Raw genomic sequence first — 26792 nt, forward strand, 5'->3', positions numbered from 1 at the left:
TGCTCCGTCAACTTTAGTGTTTAACCCTTGAGGTTTTGAGTGTATATTCCTCAATAATTCTTGTGCTATGATCACCAGTTGATATTCTAGTTTTGAAAATCATATGACTATGGGCAGGTGTACACTGGTTGGCTCTAAGTCTGTTGTCATCATTTCAGTATAAAATAATTAGTTTAAAATGATTAAACATGCTTTGAATACTAGCTTTTTATGTTTATTTATAAATCATTTAGGCTAATAACGCTACCAGGTAGAGTAAACTCAGTTCACCGTGGCCAATTTAGTTAATCTAGAGATAACGTACAGATTTTTTGTTCGTCACGACCAATCGATTGGTTGAAGAGTAGGTACGATTTCAGTCGACCAAGATTTTCTTTGGTTGACTACAACTCTGTTACAGAGGTCAGTGTGGAAATGGGCCAGGATACAGGCTTTATAGTAGCTCTTTCTTACCCTTAATGGTGTGGAAAGAGTACTGGAAAATTTTATTCAAGGAAAAGTACTAGTACTTCTACTCAAGTAGAGGTAAAATTACTTGTGTAAAGATGTACTCAGATAAAAATAAATTGTAAGTCAGTTAATATCTACTCTGAGTAAACATTACTGCATTATATTTTTTAAAGGGGGAAGGGGAAGGATAATGTGATAAAATTAAATTAAAGAACATCCTTATACTATGACTACAAGATAAAGTGCATCAAAATATTAATGAATACATGCCGTTCCCAGGTGAGAACCACCCCCAGCCCTCATCCCCAACCAACATTTAAATTCCATCTCTGTAGAGAAGCACTTTGCAGTCTGCGCATACAACTGATTATCATTTTCAAATATTAAACTGCAATACGTATCATATACAAACTTTAGCATAAGAGAATTAGATTAGAATTAACCAGAAAAGAGGACAACTCAGACACTTAAACATAAATGACCTGCAAAAAATAAAAAGTATGCACATAGACCATAGACTTGTAGCAATATTAAGCTACATAAATTTACTAGCCTGCCACATTTTATAGCGTTAACACCAGAAAAAAGCAGCACTAAGGCAGAAAACACAGAGATGTATAAACAATATAAACTCCACAGCGGCTGCAGCCACAGACACATGTAAAAAAAAAGCAAAAAGAAAGCCTGCTCAGTTTTTTGCACACAGTGTAGTGCACACACAAAATGCTTCATTGCTAGGCAGCAGCGGTTGTTGACATTCTCAGCTCAGTTACAATAATCAGTGAGTGTGTTGTTTTCTGAACGTCACTCTGTGAGTCTTGTACTCAGCAAAGTCCTTCACAATGTGTTCTAGGCTCTACTGCTCTACCTGTTCATTCTTAATGCAAAACATAAACATTTCCACTCTCATGTCTCACTGCACTCTTCAAAATTTACAAACATTTGGCTGAATGAGCTCTGCAGTCAGAACAGGGATTGTAAAAAAACAGCAGAAAGGTGGTGAACACCTCAATCACAGTAGAATTTAATGAGTGAACAAAGTCATAGCAGGAGGGTCCACTGTGAGCATTTTAACATTTAGCATTTAGCCAAACTCATCACCCACCTGATGGTCTGTTTGATTTGGGTCGCAGTGTAATCACTGGGTGCTGTGAGCTGAGAGCAGTTGAGAGCAACTCATCTCTGGACATGGAGCTCTCTGGAGCTCTACTTGTAGGTTAACCTGTGTGTGTGTGTGTGTGTGTGTGTGTGTGTGTGTGTGTGTGTGTGTGTGTGTGTGTGTGTGTGTGTGTGTGTGTGTGTGTGTGTGTGTGTGTGTGTGTGTGTGTTTGAGGTGTTTGAGTTCTTGATCCGTCTCCATTCAGCTGACTCATCGGAGGAGGAGGAGGTTTTCCCGTTTATTCGTACACTCCTCCACTTTGACACCCGGGAGTTTCTCAATGTCCTTGCCATGGTGAGATCTCTTCATATTATTTTAACTGTTGTCATGATGCTGGTAATTATGTGTTTAGCATGGTGATAGACTGGATGACTGTATCTTGAGAATCTTACAGTAGACCATTAATCTGAATCAGTTCCTTTATAAGACCACCCTCACCTTCAGTAGAAGGGTCAATTTACTTGCCATTTAATTTGTCAAGCAAAAAAATTGTCATGTGTTAGCCTGTCACAGCAGGCTGCTATGAGTCTTTTCTGACATATTTGAAGTCTCCCTGATCCACATCCTGCTAACAATCCCTCATCTGCCTGACACTTCATTAACACCCAGGTGAATAGGAATTGACCACTGACCACTGCTGAGGAGGCCAAGTTTTTTTTCTTGTCCTCCGTCGGATGCTCCAAATCGTTTATTTCAAGTTTTTTTTTCAATTTTTATTTGGGGGATTCTTATTATATTTGGGGACAACTTAAAACTGGGGAGATGCAACACAGGGGCACAGTGAAGGCTGAATATGAAATGCCATTATTCACAAAAGGGTTGAGTTAAAAGAAAAAGGTTTGGGTGAGAAGGGTAAACTAGAGGGCCTTATATTGTATGCTGTATTGTATTATAGTGTTGGGTGCACAACCAATTACTTCTGGCATCCAGCTGTAATTTTCAAACATTCTGAATTGTTCAAATTAAAAGTGGACTGCACTCAGTCCTAGTTCCTTGTTAGTCTTGTTTTAGTAGATTTCAACTAACCACGCTCAGATTGTGTTTTCATTCTCCTTCTTAAAAAATTAAAATGTCGCCTTTGAAAGTTGAGATTTGCTTTCATTGCTTTTTTCTGTAATTTATGATTTGGTTCTTACTTAATTCTAGACATTTGAAGACTTTAAGAATGACAAGCAGGCCCTTGAGTATCAGCAGAGGATAGTGGACATCTTACTTCAGGTAAAATCACAAAAATAATTCCACATGCTGTTGTATTTGTTTTACATATGTATTGATAGTGAAAACCACATGAAGCATGAAGGAGGTGAAATCTTGTCTTTTTCTGAAACAGACAAAGTGATCTTGCAGAACTATTTCCAGCACAAATACCTCGGTTGTTGCTCTCGTTCACTCCAAATCAGTCAGACAACCGGTGACGTACATTCAGTGACGTGGTCACCCTGTATAGGTGGAATATTAAAGAATTTTTTTTTTTTTTTAAATTACAAAATGTCCCTGGGTTTCTCAAACCCAAGAACACACCGAGACAGCATTAAGCTTGCCTGAAGGGCTTCATGTCAGAACAGCTGTAGAGACATCTTGACTGCTATCCTGGACAGAAATAACTTATGGTTTAAGAGAGATGCTAATAATATCATTAACTACTATTACTGTTGTTATTTTCTCTGCATCTTTTTCTTTGCCTTGATCATTAATATGTCTTTCTGGTTACCTAGGTGATGGTGGACAACCCAGACTTTACTCCCTCCCAGGTGGGCGGGCTCTTCACCTTTTTGGCTCGACAGTTGGCCAAGCCAGACAACACTCTTTTTGTGAACAGGAAGCTCTTTGATCAGGTAACCAGTGGTCAGATCTCTTAAATATCCCAAGGATTTAATTAAAGATCATATTAACCCAATACTTTCACAGAGAACTGGAAGCTGGTATGGGCAATACAGGCAAAGCTTAAGGCACACAAGGACAGGGAAATGAATAGTGAAGACATAACAATTAATTAAAAAATACCACGATCAAATGCGCAAGGTTTTTCTGCTTAGACTCCACTCTCCCAAAATGCGTGAGCACCAATTCATAGTCATCAGCAACCACAGCCACTTTTCTCAAAGAATCAATTTTATGATCTTCGTGGTGTGTTCGTAAATCTACTGAGAAGCAAATTTTAAACTCTTCTAGAATGATAAACTTCTCATATGACTGTGCCACCTGTGCTGGTGATCGCCACCTATCAAAAGATTTCTTTTAACAAGCAAACTCAACATGGGAGAAACCAGACAGTTTCTTTAAGGAAAGGAAATGTGCTGACCTCAGGTACCAGCTCTTTGACAGATAGCACAGCTGCTTTTACCATGTCATAGTCAGATGATGCCTTTTCATCCAAGGCAGAGTACACCTCTTCAGCCAGTGAATACATCCTGTATCCACAAGGGCCAATATACTTTGGGCCACTATAGCTTTGGACATTATGCTCACAGTCTGTCTTCATCTCCAGGATTAACAAAATACTTAACTCAGCAGATTCAGATGTCAGTTGAAACTGGTGTTTTTTGTTTATTAGAAAACTGTTGAAAGTGAAAATAAATTGCTTTCACCATACAATATATTCGGTAAGTATCACAAATTTGAATGGCAGACAGTTTTTTGTTGATTTTTCCAGTTAACACATAAATAATTTATTTCACTGAGTGTTTTAGACCTGCGTGGGTTGTGTAAAGTAAACATACAGAGTTGGCTGCTGGCATAGGCAGTATACAGGCAGCAAATGGGGGTGCCAGGGTGCTTAAAAGGCAAACATTGATGCTGGAGACAGAAATGGAGAGACAGAGAGAGAAAGAAAGGAAAAAAGACAATGTAGTGATACATGTAAATTGTGGATGCAAATGTATAATAATTGTTATAATTGCTATAATTGTTTGGCCACCTTCTCAATGTTAAAAAAACATACAGCCCTTGTTCATTAAAATTTGGAACTCAAATATTGCAAGATATGTCAAAGCCAGAACAGATGATCAGGATCTTGAGCTGTTCCTTTGTCCTTCCTCTCTTCCCATCATTGTGGTACAAGTTAATCTTGTTTTCATCTTTCCAAAGAATCTGCTTCCAGAACTGGGCAGGATTTTTTAGATGTTTTCTGGCAATGTATAATTTAGCCTGACTGTTCTTGAGTGTTACTTGTGGTTTTCACCTTGAGGTAAACCCTCTGTATTTACATTCATGAAGGCCTCTCTTGATTGTAGACTTTGACAATGATATGCCTACCGCCTTGAGACTGTTCTTTACTTGGCTAAATGTTGTGAGGGGTTTTGGGATTGCATATTGAGTGTGCCCATGAACAGCTACCAAATGCAAATGCAACACTTGGAATCAACTCCAGAACTTTTTTTTTCTTAATTTGTCATGAAATATGAGGGAACAGGCCACACGTAGCCGTGAAACTTATTGTCTGTCAATTGTCAAATTATTTTTGAGCCTTTGAAAATGAGGAACTATGTATAAAATTGGCTGTAATTTCTTAACAGTTAATGCAATATTTTTGTTAAACTCCTTGAATTAAAGCTGAAATTCTACACTTCAGTCATATCTTGATGGCAAAATTCCTAAAATTGTGTCACTGTCCAAATACTCACATACCTTACTGTATATCTTTCTGTCTCTGTCTGTTGCTATTTTAACACACACCCCGCACCAACCTTTTTTCTTCATCTACCTGGCTCCCCCTGTTTTTGTTTTTTTTTAACTTTTTGGCTGAAATAAAAAAAAAAAGTAAATGTGACACTTTTGAAGAAATGTTACAATAGCAACCGGCACCTGTAGCAAAATAGTTATGTACTCTCTAAAGGGTCTGGGTACTTTAACCTGTTGTTTACCATGCTAACCTTTGTAACCAAATGAAATAACTTTTTAGACTCTTAAACGTAAATATGAATTAAGAAAGAAAAGAAGTTGACTCCACTTAACAGGAATATATGAGTTTTTGATTTAATCCTAGTAAGGGATGTCTCCCAGTATGCCTGATGGCCAGTCCGACTATGGAACAGGGGAAGGGAAGGAGAGTACATTACCTTGTTTCTTACAATGGGGGTGCACATCCCAATTTTCTGGTAATATGCTGCCCCCTATTTGTTAGGAGTAGGAATTGGACAGATGGCCTATTCTTACACTGCCCCTTTAAATTTGTTTCCCTTTTTCAGAAGTTTTAATTTACATTACATAATTTCTGTTCCTTTAATTTCAGTCTGAAATATGGCATTTTTTTGGACATTTCTTTTTCAGGCGCATAGGAGTGTGGGGGCTGAAAAACAATGGCCACTTTACATGCTAGCGCAGGCTACCAAATAAATAGCATGTGCAAATGTTAGTTATTACACACAAAATCCCTGGGCTGTCATTTAAAACATGTCTAAAGAATGATGGAAACTGGGCAATGTATGGCAAGGGAGGCGGTGAGTGGATTTACAGGCTGGCTGGCCTTAAAACTCCAAACTAAGCTGTAGCAGAGTGGGAGGCTTATACTCTTCTGTAGGGACCATGTAGAGTTTCTTGGTCCTCTCTCTCTCTAAGAAGTATACATAAGTTTTGTCAGTCACTTTACTCATCCAGAAGCTATTTTGCTATTTCATGCTGAGTTCATTTTAGCTTTAAAATAGCAAACAACATACACACACAAGCAACACACAGTAACATAAGCTGTTACCACATTGAAAGGTATGCTAATATTGATAGGAAGCTATTGCACAAATCACAATTACCATCACACTTAAACAAACTGCATCTCAATTAAATATCTCTGCATATCTGCAGGTTGCTACATGTCCATTAAAAGTTGGTGAAACTGAAAAAGTAATGGTTCACATGGCTTGTCTGCTTCTTGTCTCACTAACCAGTGGCTGCACCTTACAGGATCGCATTTTTTTAATCAGCTTATGGTTTTCACATTTCTAAATTTAAATTCACTATGAACAGCATTAAACTGCAGGGGAGGGTGTGTTTTCATCGTATCCATTTATTTTTGTTCAGTCTTCCCTTGTGAGATTTATTATATAAAAAAAGAGAACAAAAAAAGATACGAAAAAAGACATGGGGCACATATGTGTGTTTTACATGCAGTTGCACAATCTTTTAAATTTTGAATCTTTTAAATTCCTCATCACCACCAAACAAGCAGATAATGTCCATTTTGAAAAATACAATACACGTTGATGTTATTATTTATTACTGATTGAACACCTCTACTAAAGAGCACATCATTTTTCACAATCCTGTACAGTCGTTCCTTTATTCTGCATCATAACAAGCTGCCCTACAGTAAAGTTAAATGTATCATATTATCCATGAAGTTGAAACAACTGTGTGTAGAACGAGAGCTAACATCGGTGGTGCAGCATGAGAATTCGTGCTGTCTCCCTCTCTCCAGCATGTCGGTGAGCGGTTACTTTGACCATTTACTGACAGTGATTAACTGTATTTGCTGGTGCTCTGTTTGGCGCAGCTATCCAGAGGAAAATATTCCCTCTGAGACTTTTAACCGCAGAGTTGTTAACGTGCCTGGTTATGTGACTCAGATTAGTGAAGCCTGAACGGTTTAATTATTGTAAGACACTTAATAGGCGTCCTCCTGCTTTATAGGTGGAGGTTTTATAACATTCTGCACAATTTGCGTGGTCAGTGTCTAAAGTGCTGACCTTCATGATGCAGGAGATGTCACGCTGATCAGGAGGACTCCTGCTATTCTGGGAGCACGTGCAGTCTTGAAGGCTAACAAGATTTGCTGTTTCAAGCAGTGTCATTTCAGGAATCTTTGTTGATGGATTTCTTTAGTATTTTCCGATTTTTCTTGAGTCAGTTTCTGATTTTAATATGTACCTGACTGTCAGTTGTACTAAGAGAGACTGACAGGGGGGGCTGCGACTCAGGAGGTAGAGCGGGTCGTCCACTAACCGGAAGATCGATCCCCGGCTCCTCCAGTCCGCATGATGAAGTTAAAATTGCCTCCGATGTATCAACGGTGTGTGAATGTGTGTGTATAGAAAGCGCTGTTTGTATAGAAAAGCGCTGTATGTATGTGTGTGTGAATGGGTGAATGTGGCAGTAGAATAAAGCGCTTTGAGTGGTCGATAAGACTAGAAAAGCACTAAATAAATGCAATCCATTTACCGTGACATAGTGTGTGTTATTTGTCTCCAAGTGCAGGCATCATGTCATTATTTTATGACACTCAGATATCTCATCTCTTACACCAATACAATCTGATGTAATTCATATTTATTTTTATTTTTTGGAATCCTCAGCAACAAAACTTGTGCGGCATCTTTGAATCAATGTGCTTATTCAGCTATATGGTAACAATCCATAAAACGGTGCATAAAAGCCAACTCGACTGGGCACAAAAGAGCCTTCTGTTCAATAGTGTAATAGAACACGCTGGACACAGATTTTTTCTCTCACTTCTGCACATCAGTGAGCACTGAACTTTAATTCAAAGACATATTAATGTGTGATTTGATCAATAACAGTGCGCTCTTTGGAACAGCTGTTTGGAGGAAACATCTCCACCATGCAACTTGGCATAATGTCACCACTGTGATTACTTAGGTGATTACAGACTTCTGATCTCATACACATGAGGCTACATCATAAGAGCTGGAGCATGTTCACGGTTGGCAAATGTGCTGGTTATAAACCCAGTTAATCTGGTAGCTCTCTTCAACATTTGAGAGTGGCTAATTTCATCTATAATTTGTTTTTAGATCTTGGGTGGAGGGTATTGCATTTTTTTTTCAGCAAAAATATAAATAAGACTGGGGAGACTTGCTTTTTTATAAAATAAAATATAACAGTCACTCCCCCTTCTCTTCATACTGTCCCTTAGTATTTATCAATGTACATTAAAATGTGAGAAAAGTTGGGCGAGAATTCTCATAAAAGCCCAGTATTCATGTTAAATGATTCTTACCTATCATTAAGCTGTACAGTGGATATCAGGCTCTGCCATTATAAATCTAATGGGCCTTCTGACAACACTATTCTCTTGCCCTAAACTACTGTACTTCTAACCCCTTAACATCCACTTATCCCCTTTTAATTCCCCTTTAGTAGTTATAATGTTAAAATGCTCACACTGTTACCTGCCATTTAGAACTAAGTCCAAAATTTTCCAAAAAAAAAAAGTTTTCAGAGCCTTCAATTTTCACACATGAAACGTTTGGAGTGAGCTGCAAAAAAGTTACCCCTTTGTTTTCATACACCATTCTGTTATGGCCAATCACATCCCCTTTAACTGCAATTCACATTTGAAAGTGTGACTATGTGACCTATTTTATGTAAACTCTCATTATTATCATGTGCTCCAGATCTCATATTTCCAGATTCTGCCTCATTTGTCCTGTTTGTTGAGGCACTGGTTTGAGCTTTATTGATTATTATAATTAATATTATATTTAGTTCGATTATTATTATTAGCCCTATTATTAGGTCTCATTATCATTATTGTTCATCGTTGTGTGGTACCTGTATTTTGCTTTGTTCTCTTTCCTCCCACCTGCCTAAATGATGGAATCTTTATTAACATCTCTTCCTTATATAGTTTATACAGTCTGGTACATAAATATTTGGACGTAAGTATATGAAAGAAAGCCATCAAGATGTGATTGAAGTTTAAACCTTCAGCTTTAAGAAAAATATTGCATTAACCATTAAGGAATTGCAGACATTTTAATACATAGTCCCTCATTTTGAGAGGCTAAAAAGTAATTGGACAAACCAACATAATTATAAATATAAGGATAATATTGTTGTGTCTCCTTTGCCTCTGTCTCATCAGTTGTTTTGTTAGACCAGCACATTACTTTAGGCAGCATTTATCAGAATAGCCAACCTAGAGAACCATTTATCTGCATCTTTGCTCTCACTGTCTTTCCAGGTTCTGGAGTTCCTGTGCTGCCCAGACGATGACTCCCGACACACTGAGAGGCAGCAGGTGTGTGTGTGTGTGTGTGTGTGTGTGTGTGTGTGTGTGTGTGTGTGTGTGTGTGTGTCCGTGTGGGTGTGTATACACTGTACCTGCCTACACTCTACTACATTCATACCTGCAGTCTGTGATTTGCTAGATGATTTCATCACGTCGTATCACTGGTCTTTATTGTGACTGATTTATAGGTCCTTCTGGAGCTACTGCAGGTTGGGGGTGTGGTCCAGTTTAATGAAGGAAGGCTGTTGGCTTTGGCAGAAAAGGCCAAGTTGTGAGTAGCTCACCAAAGACTGGAACCACAGACATTTGCATTTAATAATTACAGTATATTCAAGTAATTGTAGCATCTTGGAACTCCATATCTACCGTTTACTTTTTAAGTTAAATATTTTGTAACATATAAATTTTAAGAGCTCACACCCTTGGTCAAAGTTATTTAAAATGTAGTTCACATATTCCGTGGATGGTTCTTCACAAAAGTTGTAGGAGCCATATCCTTAAGAGTGGCCAATTGTTTTTGTTAATGTAGTTCTAGTACACAGGGTGTCACTTTTGTGCTGTGGATTATTGGTAGGAAGTTTCAGTCAGGTGTCAGGTGTTATTTGACGGAAAGGCTTAACAGTTTTTGACTGTCCCGTGGTGAAAACACTACTGTGAAGTATTGGTGAACATGTTGAATATTTAGAGAAATACTGTACATCAATTGCTGCAATGGATTCTTTCATGTGCAAATGAAGATCCTTGTGCGTGGGTGAGCAAAAATAGCCACAAGAGCCAGAGGAAGAAATGTTTGCACTGTGTTTATTCTACCAGACATACAGTACGCTGTTACGGTGGACGTGACAGTTACTAGACCATCTGTGAAGCCACTCAGTGGCTTTAACTTTAGGCTTAGCTGCATGGATATACAAATGGGTATACAAGATCTTGCCAGTGGAGTTGTAACTGAGGTGAAGTTACAACACCTCCATTACTTGTTTTTTTTTGTTGTTGTTTTTTTTGTATATACCAACTACTGAGAAAAATATCTCTTCAGCTTCTACATGTTCCACTTTCTTAGACACAGTTAGAGGCTATGTGTTAGTCTGCTGTTTTTCAAATTACACACAGTCATTTGAACCATAGTTAATATAAAATATTGACTAGTGCACCTTTAACTTCACAATACTGATAATTGGAACAGGCTAATGACCCACCAAGTCATTCACTGAGACAGTCTTATCTAAGATATCCAGTTGGCGCTCAGTCTCACAGAGTTGCTTTTTACTGATTTTGGGTCAGCTACTTGTGAAACACCAGGTATAACACTGGAAACAAGTTATAATAGTAACTTATATAAGTTACTATTATTAATAACATTATCAGTGCTAATCTAATGGTAACTTAGATAAGTTCTTTATATATGTCTATTATTATTATTATTATGATTATTATTATTATTATCATGATTATTATTATTATTGTCATGATTATTATTATTTTTATTATTATTATTATTATTATTACACTTTGTCAACTCTGTTATGTTTTTTTTTGTCCCCCCGTCTTACACGCCAGCTACCAAATCTGTGAATTTCTTTATGAGAAGAAACATCTGTATGACAGGATCATTGACTGCTACCTGAGAGACCCCCTAAGAAAGGTAATGTACATTTCAGATTTATCAAACTAACATGTATTTTTTCAAAATGAGTTAAATTTGAATGTGTGCATTTGCATGTATGATGATTTATGTGTGTGTGTGAGTTTGTGTGTAGACTTTGTTAGTGGGTCATGATTGGCAGGCTTAGCAAAAAAAAAAGAAGGGCTAGACAGCTGGTGAAAGTTTGCCAGGACAGGTAGCCTGGCTGTGTTTGTTTTCTGTAGACATTTGTAATGTAATTGGTGGATTCAAATAAAGCATTTAAAGTGTTTGTGGGTGTATGTTTGTGTGTGTGTGTGTGTGTGTGTGTGTGTGTGTGTGTGTGTGTGTGTGTGTGTGTGTGTGTGTGTGTGTGTGTGTGTGTCTGCATGCATGTGTGTGTGTGCGTGTCTGCGTGCATGTGTGTGTGTGTGTGTGTGTGTGTGTGTGTGTGTGCGTGCATGTGTTTGTGTGTGTGTCTGCGTGCATGTGTGTGTGTGTCTGCGTGCATGTGTGTGCACGTGCGTGCGTGTGTGTGTGTGTGTCTGTGTGCTCATGTCTCTGTCTGTCTGTCTGTCTGTCTGTGTTTGTGTGTGTGTGTGTGTGTGTGTGTGTGTGTGTGTGTGTGTGTAGGGGGAGATCTTCAGCTACATCCACAATCTGCTGTCCATGCCTGGCTACAGCCCTGAGGAGAAACAAGCAGTCAAGGACAAAGTATTACAACACACCCAGGTCAGTACATACTAAAGCAGACATATACAAACATTTATCCATCAGTTTCTGGTGCTTATCCAGGATGGGTCACAGTGGTAAGCAAGGTAGGATGGAGGTCCTTCTCCCCAGTCTCAAGCTACTCCTGGGGCATCCTGAGGTATTTCCAGGCTAGATGGGATATGTAGTCAAGCATGTTCAGGATCCAGGAAGCATCCGGAACAGATGCCTGAACCTAGATACTACTAAGGGTAAATAAAAAACGTTTCTTTTTGTATCATTTGTTTGAACCAACCCTTTAACATCAGCATCTTTTTAAGAGGAAAGGAGAAAGTAACATTGCTTGTTGGTCACAAGTTGAATGAACAAAATCATGTATCAGCCTAGATTTGTTTAGTGAACTTTTTTTTTAGTGCAGTGGTCTATTTTTTATATTTTTTACAGGAGCTGGTGACCCTTGACCCCTGCAAGTCAGCTGACATAGTGGTGTTTCACTTCACTGAAGAGGTGCAGCAAATTATCTCTGAGCTCGAGGTAAGCTCAAAACAAATAATGATGTTATTAAATACAGTTAGGTCCATAAATATTTGGACAGTGACACAATTTTTGTAATTCTGCCTCTGTACACCAGCAAGTGGGGTGTTAATATCACGTAATATCACATTACCTGTTTAGGAATTAAAGCCATTTTTATATATAGTCCCTCATTTTCAGAGCCTCAAAAGCAATTAGACAATTGACAACTGATCAGTTTCATGGCCAGGTGTGGCCTGTTCCCTCGTTATTTGACATTAACATGACAAATTAAGCAGATAAGAGTTCTGGAGTTGATTCCAAGTTTTGAATTTGCATTTCGTAGCTGTTTTTGGGAAATATGCGAGAGAAAAGAATTGTTGATGCAAGTGAAGGAGGTCATCATTAGTCTGAAAAAACAAAACAAACCTATCAGACAGATGCCAGAAACTTTAGGAGAGTCTAAATCGACAATTTGATACATTCTTAAAAAGAAGGAATGCACTGGTAAGCTCAGCAACACCAAAAGGCCTGGAAGACCATGCAAGGCAAGTAAAGTGGATGATCACAGAAGTCTTTCCTTGGTGAAGAAAAAACCCTTCACAACATCTACCAAGAACATTCTCGAGGAGGTAGGCATATCATTGTCAAAGTCTACAATTAAGAGATGCCTTAATGAACGGTAAATAGAGGGTTTCCCTTATGTTCAAACCACTGGTAACACTCAAGAACAGAAAGGCCAGATTAGACTTTGCCAGGAAACATCTAAAAAAATTCTGGAAGAAGATTCTTTGAAGATGAAACCGAGATTTACTTGTACTAGAATGGTAGGAAGAGAAGAGTATGCAGAATGAAAGGCTCATCATCCAAAGCATACCACAACATCAGTCAAACATGGTGGAGGCAGTGTTATGGTATGGACATGCATGGCTGTCAATGGAACTGAGTCACTGGTGTTAATTTATGATGTGACTGCTGATACAAGTAGCAGGATGAATTCTGAAGTGTAAAGGGCTATAGTGCCTTCTCAGATTCAGCCAAATGCTGTAAAAATGACAGGACGGTGCTTTATAGTACAGATGGATAATGACCCAAAACATACTGAGAAAGCAGGCCAAGAGCTTCTCAAGGCAAAGAAATGGAATATTCTTCAATGGCCAAGTCAGTCACCTGACCTCAACCCCACTGAGCATGCTTTTCACTTACTGACGACAAAACTGAAGGCAAAAAGACCCACAGACAAGCAGCAACTGAAGGCCTCTGCAGTCAAGGCCTGGCAATGCATCTCAAGGCACGGAAACTCAGCATTTGGCGATGTCACTTGGGTTCTAGACATAAAGCAGTCATTGAATGCAAAGGAGTGTCATCATGTATTAAAATTAATTCTTATATTTATGATTATGTTGGTTTGTCTAATTACTTTTGAACCCCACCCTCTCAGTGCCTGCATTTAATAAATAAACTGAGCAAGTTGAAATTTCAAGCTTTTTGCATTGAATAGCTTTTTGGCTATATGGCTCCTGTGAACCTGTTTGGGGAAAGTTACTTTTTCTTTTTTTAGTTCTTTAAAGAGAACAGTTGTTTTCTACTGACTTGAAATTACCATTACTGCAATGCAATTCAAAAATTAAAAAAAAAAAAGCATGAGCCATATATTGAACGTGAAAACAGTTGGCATTTTTACAAACTAGAATACAGAGGACAAACGATCTTGCTTTTTCAAAAGACCATGAAATCAGCACCTATACAGGTAACCACACCTATGAACCCCTGCAGTGCCGCAGCCACAGCTGCAGGTGTAATGTTGTCAGCTAATGTTACATGTGTCTCATCATCTCCCTGTATCATGACTGTTGAGCAGCTCATCTTCATATTTGTATATGAGCATTTGCACAGTTAGGTAGCTGCAAGTATTTTAACTAGACTATCCATTTTGTAATTCTCCTCGAAGCTAGCTGGTTGGTAGGACAGCAAGGGTGGGCCATTTGTCCCTGAAGTTCATCCTTAAATGAGTACTGCAACAATTTAGCTTTGCATTCCTAAAACACTGTTGGACTCACAGTTCAGGTTTTTTTTATTGTTTTTTTTTTTTTAAAGTATTAAAATCAAAGCAGTAGAACCAGAGATACCACACATTCTTAACCTGGTAACTACCCACAATGCAAAATGATTGGGCAGTGTTAGGCTAGGAGCAAGTAACGTAGCCTCAAGCTGCTAGCCTCATCACTGGAGCCTTTATACAACTTTTTCACATATGCAGTAATAGACAAGTCACTTTGAATGAAACCTTTAAACACATGCTGGTGCCGCCCACCAACACGCAAAGACTCAACGGCACAACATGGGGGAGTGGAGAAAGATTTAACTTTATGCGAATGTACAACAACCAACAGCACTCAGTTTTTGACTCCCATAGGAAACAGAAGCTCAAAGTTGTCTTTTACTCCATTGGGCAGGAGCTTTCAAAAAAAATTAAGAAAAACTGATTGTTATAATCCACGATTTTTACTGTTTTGTGTGCCTTTCATTGCATCATTCCTGTCATATGGAAATGTAGTCATGCTGTTTCTTATTTGAGTCTCATTAGCTTTTATATAGTGGCTGCACCACACTGCACCATTGACTGCACCACACTAAACTAAGATGGTGTACATGGTACACATTACACCTGCTAAACATCATTGTTGTTAGTTAACAGCTTCTCAATTATTTACAATGTAACATATGAGCTACTGAGAATCAACTAAGAAATATGATGCATGAAAAGAAATGAACTACTTAATTGTGCACTGCTATAGTGACAATTTCAGAAAATAACTTTGCAGGTGGAGTACAGTATGTAAATTACATTCTCTCCATAAGCAGAAAAGGTTAGCTTACTAATTTTAAGGGTCTTTTTTTAAATCCCTATGTATGAAGTTGTACCTCCATCACCTGATAGGAGGCCCTACCCTGATGGCTAAAGTCAGGCAGCAAAAGTTTCATGTGTGCAGTAAACACCACAGATTACATAATTGCCTCCAACCTTTCTGTGCAAGATTGACATGGATAGGTTTTGCCTACTGTTTTTGGGTGGGAATACAATCCGTCCCCTGCCCAGAGGTGGCAATGAGCTGAACACCTGCATACACACACCAGTATATCTCTGCAAGAGAATTTGCACACCCACCACTGTAGGCTGCAATATAAAACATTACGACTGGTGACAGAGGTTTATGTTTCCCACTGAATATCTCAGTACTCTCTCTCTCTGTCTCTGTCCTCTCTCTGTCTCTCTGTCTCACTGTCTCATTCTCTGTCTCTAGGATGACCAGCTACTTTTCAAGTTCCTCAGCTGCCTCCTGGAGCCATGGTACAATGTGCATTTTGTTGCAATGATAACTCTGCTACCCCTGCATTTCTTCTAAATTTGCACCCCCCCCATTTATCTCCTCCTTTTCTCACCTCCTGTCTGCTCTATCACTCAGGGAAGGCCATCATTCAGGGACCGTCCTGCCTCTGGAACGTGACCTCCATGAGCTTCTGCTAGACTTACTGTGCCGCTTTGCGCCCCAGCAGCTCCTTAGCTTCCTCCAGACCTCACAACACTACAGACTGGAGGAGGCCATACAAGTACTATTTGCTATACTTTGATTATGTGCATTGCAGTCGACTGAAAAATGCGGCTGAACTGCCTTCTGTGTAAACAAACTTCCAGCAGTATCTGCAAAGGATGTGTTCAGGCAGTGATTCAGGTACTGATATATTGCCAAATATAAAATGGAGCAAAATAGACTTGAAGCCTAAAAAAACATGTGATTGCTGTTACATGCATACACCACAAACAAAACATGGTTTGTGTAGACAGCTGTATTAATTAAAATAAATACAAATCTGTTCCATAAGATGCACATAAGTTGGATGACGGAAAAAGTGGCTGTAAAGTACTCTGTGTAGATAGGTGCTAAAGCCCTGCCACTCACATGGCTAAAAAACTGGTGGACAAAAAGAAACATTTTTCAAGTACTGTTCGGCAGAGTAAGTAGAAGATGTTTTAAAGGTTTTATTTAGTCAGTAATAATAATGGTTGAAAGTGCCACCTGGCTTCAACTTCACAGGGTTTTCTTCAGGACAAAGAATAATTACCAGCTGTTTATTTACACCTGGTAGTCTATAGGAAGTTAATATTTTCATCATAATGAAATGGCCGAGAGATACAAAGAAAACAACTACCACAATAGCATCAAAAAATTTATATAATAAAGGGTGTATTGATATAAGGAAAATTTACATATTTAGAGCACAAAATTATACTGCATGATATAATGCGTTCGGGAAGAATTTTATTATCTACTCTAGTACTGTGGTGATACAGCACCGCTCACCTGCAACTATGAGTCTGAAAGCATGTGCTTCTCTCTGTCTTTCTTTGCATGTCTTTCTCTCTAGATAACAGAGAAGTACCACCATAATGAGGCTACAGCCTATCTGCTGGAGAAGAAGGGAGATGTTCATGGAGCTTTTTCTGTCTTGTTAGAGGTAGCTACAAAACACAAAGGGAGTAATCATTCCTTAGAATAAGTAACAACAATTATTCATAATTTTTCCAATCATGAATACAAAGGTATTTATGGTGACATATTGATATCGATACACGTTGGTGTGCATATGAGCATCATTTCAGTTGTGAAGAAATATAAATTCATATAAAACGGAATACTCAAGTAAAGTACCAGTAACACAAACTGTCCTTAAATACAGTAAGTAAATGTGTTTACTTTGCACTATTTTATGTAGCTATTATTGTCACTGATGTGCTTTAATGCTGTCTCTGAAGACATTGAAGGGAAAACTGTGTCTCCTCACTACTGAGAGTGACACAGGAGTTGAAGGAGGAGATGGAAGACAGGATGAAGAGGAGAGACACAGTGAATCAACACTGACAAGAGTAACGGATTCACTGAATGACATCATTGCCTTGTGTCATCGAAGCTCTCATAACCTCTACCAGCAAGAAAGAGAGGTGTGTGTGTGTTTGTTTGTGTGTGTGCGTGTACGTATGCTTGTGAGGACCAGTTTGAGGTTTAGTCCTTGGTAGTGCAGACATTTTTGGAAAATGAGGACATTTTGTCAGGTCCTCACACCTTCAAAGGGCTGTTTGAGGGTTAATTAGAATTAGGGTTAGGTTGGGGTTAGGGTAAGGGTTGGGGTTAGGCATTCGGTTGTGATGGTTGAGGATTTGGGTAAAGAGCTAGGGAATGCATAATGTCAATGGGGGGGTGCACTGTCTGTTCACCCACTACTTTTTTTCTCACAGGTTCTGTGGTTTCCACTTCTGGAGACCATGATGGCTTCTCAGAAACTACTGAAAGGGCTCAATGCCAAACACACCTCTGAGGGTAAACACACACACGCAATTGTTTGTATTACTAGACATGTGAGCAAGGATTCACTCAATTCTTAAAGACAATAAGGCTAAAAGTTTACTTTTAAACACATTTTTCATCGTATGACAGTAAATCCATCCATGAAAGGGGAGTACATTTTTAATACAGGTCTGCACTCCACGAAATGTGATCTTTTTGGCTGGACCGACTATGGTCCAGTGCTATATTCCTGAATGTCCATGAGCAAGTGGGTGAGTGAGTGACAGAGTTGAGTGCGTAAAACAGTTTCTATTGCGTCATCAGGGGGTTGTTTACAGCACCGTAAACACCTAGCGACAAATATAGTGACTTTTTGGACAAACCTTAGCTACTTTCTGTAGAGGAGAGTCACCAGTGATGCCCCATAAGTGGGGGTCGGGCTTTCCCTCCACAGGCACACCTCTCTGTGTCTCATTAGATTGACCGCACAACAGCCGACATAGACGTGAATGAGCTTTTAACTTTCTCTCTGACTGATAATCTTACAAATAAATATAGCTGAAATCACAGCACAGCTGTTGTGTTTAACTTATGTGTATGGTGATTTCGTCAGACGATGTCACAGTTATAAAATCAGGCTTTTAGCAGAGCAGAGCAGCAGCTTGGAAGTGGTTTGGAAGTGACTGCTCCTTAACGTAGTCTTAATGGGCCGCGTTTCTGTCACTATTTCATACTTGTTCTGTTGTCTGACAACAGAAAAAGAAAAACATGTAAATGTGAACAGCTTTATTGTATTGATTAAGCTGTATTGAAATACTGTATATGTGAGCATAGGCAGTAGGAGAGAAGCAAACAGATGAGAGCTGAAACCGGCTGACTGGCAGAATGCCAATACGATTTTTTGACCTCATTGATATGCATAGTGCATTATGTCCTCTAGCGATATTTCAACAACTTTCCAGGCAGGCTTTAGGTACTTTCCATGACAGCAGTTGTTCCACAACAGTTTCCAACTACATCCTCATATTTGCTGATTAACTATACATGGGCCTTATACTAGGTTTTGACCTAGTCTTGTTTCATTTGATTTCCTCTGCCACAAGTGGCCCAGAATTAACGAATGCAGTTTTAATTGTCCATAAAAAATTCTTTCTTTATGATCATGTATGATATGAAAATGCTTTATGTAGCGATTTAGCACCTTTGTTTATTATTTCTTCACCACCTAAAACAGTATAACAAGCCTTTGTTTTATTGAGAATCTAATCATGATGAAGATGAGGATGCGGCTCATGCTGTTGATTAAAATTATATTAATCATTTTTGTGTTTGTCTCAGTGCTGAAAGAGCTGACAATGAAGGTTCTCAACTGTATGAGCAGCTTTATTTCTCTGCCTTCCATCATCAAACAAATACTGCAGGTGCGTATGTGTGTTTCTGTTCGGCCTTTCTTAATCTTCCCTTCTTTGAAATTCTGTGTTTCTGTGTATCAGTCACTGTCTGTGGATCTGGTTAACAAAGAACTGCAGCTTGTCTACGCTTAAATCCCTTCAGTTGGTTACATTAGTTTCTAGTGGTACAAAATTTTTTTAAAAGTCTAAAAAAATCTATAAAAACTTCTCAAACCCTCCTGCAGCATAATAAACAGCTCTGCTGCCCATCCTCATGCACTGTGTGTTCCAAAGACTCACTGTTTCAACAAAACACGGTTAAATACACTAGTTCTGTGTTGTGCTCCCTCCTTGAAGGTCTGAGGTTTATGTATTATGGCAAAATGATTGCAATTTGACTAACATACCAAACAAATAGGTGGGCAGCAGAATTAAATTATACCTCTTTTCTGCGTTTTTTCCAACACAAAAAAAATGCAATATACCGACAAGAATTCCAGCTGTTGAGTATTAAATACTTTCGAAGATTTTGGGTTTAGTATCACTTTGCATGGCTGTATGTGATTTTTTTATATGGTCCAATACTGCCCCAAATGACCACAATAAAGGATAGGGAGGAAGCAAAGAAAATTAAAGGTACAACCAATATAAAGTATCTTAGTAAGGTGTTGTACCACAATGAGCCACCAGAAGAGCTTCAATGCACCTTGGCATTGATTCTACAAGTCTTTGGAAGTCTACTGGAGGGATGGAACATCATTCATTCAAGAAATATTCCCTCATTGTGTTTTGATGATGGTGATGGAGAGTGCTGTCTAACATGTCAGTCGAAAATCTCTAATAACTGGTGACTGCAAAGGCCATAGCATATGATTCACACCATTTTCTCACTCATCCAACCATTTAGTGACCCCCCGTGCCCTATGGATAGGGGGCATTGTCATCCTGGAAAGACCACTCCCATCAGGATAGAAATGTTTCATCATAGGATAGAGGTGATCACTCAGAACAAGTTGCATTGATTTGCAGTGACCCTTCCCTCCAAAGGGACAAGTGGACCCAAACCATGCTAGTAAAACGCCCCCCATAGCATAATAAGGCCACTGGATCCCCTCACTTTAGAGGTCAAGAATTCAGGCCTGTAAAGTTCTCTTGGTGTATTCTATACATTCACTCACCCACTTGTCAACAATATGGTGAAGGATGACATTATTTGTAGACCAGTACCTATGGTTTTTGCATCACTGAACTCTCTAATGTGCATCAATCTTTTAAATGAGGGGGTTTATACACTGCAACCCTACTACAACATCCCTCTCTATGTAATTTTCGACTTACTGTTCTTGCGGACACAGTCTGATCACGTCCTGCATTGACATTCTCAGTCATCCAGGGGAAGAGTTGCTCATCTGTTTTTCCTTATATATCGCACTAATGCACAAGCGTCACAGTCCTCAAATGTGCGCTGTCGACCACAATTTCTTTCCCATTGATCTAAATGCAGATGATGATTTATAGCAACTTAGATTTTTTCCTCTTGCCATCTTGATACAAAATCAGAATCAATTGGGCCCACTCAGCATTTTGATACATGCCATAGAACATGATTGGATGTTAATGCTTAATTGTACCATTTGTTATTTTTCACCACTTATTTATCCAGGTTTTTTCTTTAATTTGTCACCTGTCTGTACTTGTGCCAATTCCACTATTTTAGTATTGAGTATTCAGACCCCTTCACTTTTTGCACTTCATTGTGTTGTAGATTTAATTTTAAATGGATTTTTGCCTGTCAGTCTACACTCAATAACCCATAATGACAAAGTGAAAACGTTTTTAGAAACTTTTGCAAATGTATTTAAAATCAAAAACTGAAATTTCTCATTTACAAAAGTATTCAGACCCTTAATTTAGTACTTTGTAGAAGCCCCTTTTTCAACAATTGCAGCTTTGAGTCTTCTTGGGTAAGTCTCTACAAGCTTTGCACACCTGGATTTGGGCAGTTTATCCCATTCTTCCTGGCAGATCCTTTCAAGCTCTGTCAGATTGAATGGGAAGCATCTGTGAACTGCCAACAGATGTCCTACAGGGATTCAGTCTGGGCTTTGGCTGGGCCACTCAAGTACAGTGAGAGACTTGTCCTGCAGCCAATCCACCATTGTCTTGGCTGTATATCCTTTTTTCTCATGCTCTTGGATTCTTTAAATGCCATTAAGCAAACTCCCAAGCTGGCTGTCATATGCTTTTTATTCAAAAGTTGCTTCCATCTAGCTACTCTACCATAAAGGATGGAGTGCTGGTGACATGATCATCCTTCCAGCAGGATCACTCACCTCTGCAGAGGACTTCTGAAGCAATGTGAGAGTGACCGTTGGGTTCTTGGTCACCTCCCTGACCAAGACCCTTCTTGCCTGGTTACTCAAAGCTTTAGAAATGTTTTGATACATTTGCCCCAATGTACAATTTGTAGAGGTCTACAGAGAGTTCCTTGTATTTCATGGCTTGGTATTTGTCCTGATATTCAGTGTGAATTGCGGGACCTTATATACACAGGTGTGTGCCTTTCTAAACTATGTCCAATTAATTCAGTTTGCTACAGGTGGACTCAAATCAAGTTCTGGACACATATCAAGGAAAATTAAAGCAAACACAATGCACCTGACAACAATTTGGAGTGTCACAGCAAAGGATTTTGAGTACCTTTGTAAATGAGATTTGCAAAAATTTCTAAAACACATTTTCACTTTGTCATTATGGGAGTGTAGATTGATAGACAAAAATGGCAATTTTATCCATTTAAAATTAAATCTACTTCAAATTAAATCTACAATACAATAAAGCATGCAAAAAGTGAAAGGTCTGAATATTTTCTGAAGTCACTGCATACACATAAACAAACATATATAGTATACATACATAGATACATACATAAATACAGTGTGCACTAAAGGAACCTAAAGCTACGTGTCAATGGTGCTCAAAGGTTAAGTGAATAATCAGCGCATCATCATCATCAAATGAAAAAAATATTGTGAAGAAGTGATGAATATGTTGCTTAACTTTGAAGAGAGACCATCGATGTTGGCCAGAAAAGCTGTAATATGTTATTTAATAAATAAATGGTATTTCTGTTAATACTGTATATTGTGTATTCATGACATGTAATACTGTCTGCATGTTTGTGTCTGTCAGGACCCAGTTTATGGGAAAGGAAAGCTGGCAGAGATTCAAGGCCTCATTCTGGGTATGCTGGACACTTTTAACTATGAACAGGTAACGCACTGTCTGTGTGTGCACTACTGTAAACTCTAATATGCAATAAGCGTAAGATCATTATTGCCCTTTGACAAAATAGTTTTTGCACAAGGTCCACTTACCATACAATTTTCTGAATTTTTAGCCACATTTCTTGGCCTTCATCAGAGAAAGGAATTTTCTTAGGAGCCTTCAACAATGATTGTCCCTGTTACACTGTTACCTTGAGGTTTTGAAATAGGAATAGTTTATTGTTTGCCTGTAGTTGCCATTTTTAATTCCCTTTTAAGACCTATTATTTTGCTTTGTCTTTTGACAAAGGTAACTGTGAATTAATAATTCTTCATATTTTATTTATAATATCTCATGTATTGTCTGTATCACAGATATATCAATATCGCCGTATAAGTTGTCCGATATGCGCCAATATGAAAACTTTTTTTAAAAACCATAGTTTATCCAGCAGAGCACGCTATAGTTTATCCAGCAGAGCACGCTACAACTCCACTGGTTACAATACTATCAGCACTGTCTGTAGCACATGTAGCCAACTATGCATCACAGCTGAGCAGATGGTGTTGTGGAGTCAAACGGTATCTTCACAGTAAGTTGCTAACTAGTTTGTGAAATACATTGCTGGAAAGTTAATAATAATAATAATAATAATAACAACCCCTTCATTTTCCATTTTCAATATAACTCTATAACATACTGTATATGTATGTATATATATTAAAAATATCGGCTGATATAGAAATATCAGAGTTTTTTTACTCCATAAAATCGGAATTGTCATTGGCCCTGAAAATCCAGTATCAGTCTGGCTCTAATTGTCTGTATTGTGTTTTATTGTCTATTATGTACTTAATACATTATTTCTATATGGTGGAGAGAAGTGGTGGTGGTGAACCCTCAAGAGATAGATTGCAGTAACAACTGTTAATGACTGATGAGGTTAAAATTATGTGAAGTGGCCCTTTTAATCAAAGCCTCAATCTGTGATTCATAAGTAAACAAAAGAGTAGAAAGTTACATCTCTCCCTCACTGGCTGACATGTTCTGTCAACACACAACTCCATCTAAGCTATACATATTTTCTCATGCTATTAAAAGTTTGTTTATATTGTTAATGTCTGTGAACACAACAGTAAAACAGACTCATATTTTTACTTTTACTTTTGTTGTTCATCTATAGTTCAGACTCTTTTAGTACATGCTATATGTGAATATATATGTAGTTTACATGTTCCAAAAACAAAAACACAGATTGGCTTTTAATAATGCTGTGTTTTCTGTCTTAGACGTTACTCGAAACAACCACCAGTCTGTTGAACCATGACCTCCACTGGTCCCTGGCTCACCTGCGTGCTGCTGTCACAAAGGGACTCCACCCACGACAAGACTACTGTAACATCTGCCTCCAGCAGTACAGGAGGAGACAGGATTCAGCTGAGGAGATCATTGTGTTCAGGTAACGCTCTAGAGCCGTTTAACACCTGGACAAATTACCTCTGTTTTTGATGGTGTAGACAGGGTTTGGCCAGAACGTAGGTCACAAGCTGCATGCAGCTCTTTGCATACATATATGTGGCTTTCTATTCATAGCATGATATCTTACTTTAATTCTGATTAGCAATTTTTGTATATCGTATACACTCAGTCTGCACTTTATTAGGTACACCTGTACAAAGTCATTCAATACAACTCTTCTGCTATAGAAACTAGCCTAACTACCACTGCAGCATTGTTCCATACACTTCACTGATTAATGATGGAATTACAAAGAATCACAGTAAATAAAGTTAGATTTCAGTTCCACTCACTTCTTCCCTCATAGGCTTGCCCACCTATGCATGTTCACTTCCTGTTTTCTCTCGCTCTTGCTTTCTTTCTCTCTCTCCCTTTGGAGAATCAGGTGAATGACTTGATATTAATTTTCTTCTATGATAGAGATACCTTGTTACCAAAGCCAGGAAACATCATGTCAGTCCCACATTCAGCCTAGGCTCAGGCAGATTATCAGACAATGGGCCCCTGGGCTAAAATGTGTATAAGGCTCCTCCACCTTGAAAATAGCAGTGCACTGCTTAAAGTTGTTTTGCATGTCTTTCAGCAGAGTGGTACAGGTAAGCCATTACGGTAAAGTGCTATTGTTGGTTGAAAACTGCAACTGAGCTTGAGTGTTTTGTTCACACTGGAGATGAAAAGAGGCTATATGGGCCTCCGAAACTCCCGATCACAGCGGATCCACAGAAACTTGTCTCCACAAATATTGTGCAAAATGCCATAGGTTGCTATAGTAATTGATGTAGGACAGCTGCTGAGGAAACCTGTTTTGGAGGTTATATTATCTTTAAGCAGAGTTCCTCAGCTGTCGAACATATTTAAATTTTTAATTATACGACTGAAGCCTAACATGCAGACATAGCTTGTATGTGTCATGTGATGCAGCTTTTTAAAGGGAACGGCTATTTTTATTGTCTTGTCTCTCTTACACCTGTTGTTCAGTTTATTTGGGCCGATTTAATGGACTTAAGGGACTGCAAATGTACACAGAATAGCATACAAGCACATGACATGGCAGATGTTACCAAAGAAGCGGCTACACTAGACATGAATGGCATTATCCTCATATTAGTATTTGCTTTCAAAGACATATTAAAATCACATTAAGCTGAGTATAAACAAATCCACAAAGTCGACTAAGACCCAAAATGTAAATAGTTCTCATGCAAAGATCTTATGTTTTGATGAGTGTTTGAGATGGAAAAAATGTGATGGCCGTTGCTGCTACTCTCCTGGCCCTCATAACTGTTGTGGAGATTTTATTGGTCAACTCATCAGTCAAGAAAGTGTTCAGGAGCATTTGTCTTATGCTGAAAATATTTATTGAAGCGTTGCCAAGTAGAATGGAGAAATTATCAGGATAAGTGTATGTGCTTGATGCCGTCTCCATTCTGAAGCTCAGTCCCTTGTGCTCAAGGCCTTAACAGTATGTGGAATTAGGCTATTGGTTCACTATTCTGCAAACAGGGAAATGTTTTGACTCGTGTATGACTCAGTATAATGTCAGCACGTCCTGGTCTGGAGCCACTCTTATCTGACTATCCGAAAGGATTCTATTGCATCTAGACATGCAAAAAAAAGCCATCTCCTTTGACCCTGGCTACTACAGCAATGCTGCTTCACATTTATCAGAATGGCTTTGTTTTCCCCAAAAAACTTCAGACAACCGCCCAGTGTCTCAAGGAGAGGAGAGAGTGTGCCTTTCAGAAAGATTTCATGCTTTTTCACTTGAGACCTCAAGGCCCATGCTTGACCTGCGTAACCCTATAGAAAATTCCCTAACAATAACAGCTCCCCCAGTATGTAGCGCTTTAATGAAAAAATGCAGGCAGATCCACTAATACTTCTTAATAAAGGGAATGGACACTTGTATGTAGTGTTTATTCACTCTGGATTTGCTGGTAAGGTGACGTTTCAGTCACAGTCAGAAATCCACTGACCCACATAAGAAGCAAAACATTATAAGAGGAGGGGACATGAATACCCCTCCAATCCAAAAAGGAGAATTTTTACATCTTCACCTGTCACACAAAAAGAGCTCTGAACCAAGAATACAAAATAAAAAGTTTTTATAAAGTTAAATGTATATTCCCCTTGATAATTTAGCTCCTTGTATTGGAAAACACTGTCAGTCAGTATGTCTGCTTTGTGAATTTCTTTTCTTAAAAATAAAAAAGGTCAAGGTCATCTTGACCTCACATCTGACCCATTCTTGTAAAAATGTGCCCCAGATATATTCTGGCCCAATGTATCCCTGCAAAACGGGCCTGTCACAAAGGGGGGGGGGGGGGCATTGGGGTGCAATGTCCACCAAAAAACGAGACAGATTAACAATCAGTTTGTCCACTGCAACGTGTGAAAAGCGTTGAGCGTCATGAGAAACGTTTTCACTGATAGCTGATGTGATGTGCCATGCATGTAAAACACGCTGCTCCTGAGGAGATTCAATGCTGAGGGATCGCTCAGCCAGAGCAGAAGTTAGAAGTAGGGGTGGTGAGGGTGCTGCAACATGAGTTTTCGAGGTGGTTTCCTATAATCTGTTTAGTGTCATGTAGTAATTTGTCTGTAGGCCTAATGATCTGTTGTGTCAGAAGGTTTGGATTGGATTCAGGCAGCCTCACCAGAATGGTGAGCAGCACTTAAAAGGGTGGTTTTCTCATCATTGACAACTCTGTGCTGTCAGTGTAGTCTTCTTAATTTTCTCTTAACTATGCTGTTTTTGTACTGTTTCATTGATGTAATGTCATGATGCTGTCGAAATGTGATGTACTATGTTGCCAGGGCATAATGAAAGTTACTTGCATAAAAATGCAGATAG

At 38.7% G+C, this 26792-nt stretch overlaps 1 protein-coding gene across 2 annotated transcripts in view; it reads left to right on the forward strand.

Moving 5' to 3' along the window:
- Positions 1-26792, forward strand: part of vps8 (VPS8 subunit of CORVET complex) — a 106111-nt gene that overhangs the window by 72837 nt on the left and 6482 nt on the right. For both annotated transcript variants that reach the window (XM_040138882.1, XM_040138883.1), the window contains exons 26-41: positions 1784-1903; positions 2756-2827; positions 3325-3444; positions 9525-9581; positions 9761-9843; positions 11130-11214; positions 11827-11925; positions 12349-12438; positions 15723-15769; positions 15885-16029; positions 16846-16935; positions 17234-17419; positions 17714-17795; positions 19101-19183; positions 22346-22426; positions 23710-23879. In XM_040138882.1, coding sequence (XP_039994816.1) covers positions 1784-1903; positions 2756-2827; positions 3325-3444; positions 9525-9581; positions 9761-9843; positions 11130-11214; positions 11827-11925; positions 12349-12438; positions 15723-15769; positions 15885-16029; positions 16846-16935; positions 17234-17419; positions 17714-17795; positions 19101-19183; positions 22346-22426; positions 23710-23879 — 1610 coding nt within the window. The remainder of the gene's footprint in view (positions 1-1783; positions 1904-2755; positions 2828-3324; positions 3445-9524; positions 9582-9760; positions 9844-11129; positions 11215-11826; positions 11926-12348; positions 12439-15722; positions 15770-15884; positions 16030-16845; positions 16936-17233; positions 17420-17713; positions 17796-19100; positions 19184-22345; positions 22427-23709; positions 23880-26792) is intronic.

Source organism: Xiphias gladius, chromosome 11, assembly GCF_016859285.1.
Source record: "Xiphias gladius isolate SHS-SW01 ecotype Sanya breed wild chromosome 11, ASM1685928v1, whole genome shotgun sequence".
NCBI classification, from domain to species: Eukaryota; Metazoa; Chordata; class Actinopteri; order Istiophoriformes; family Xiphiidae; genus Xiphias; species Xiphias gladius.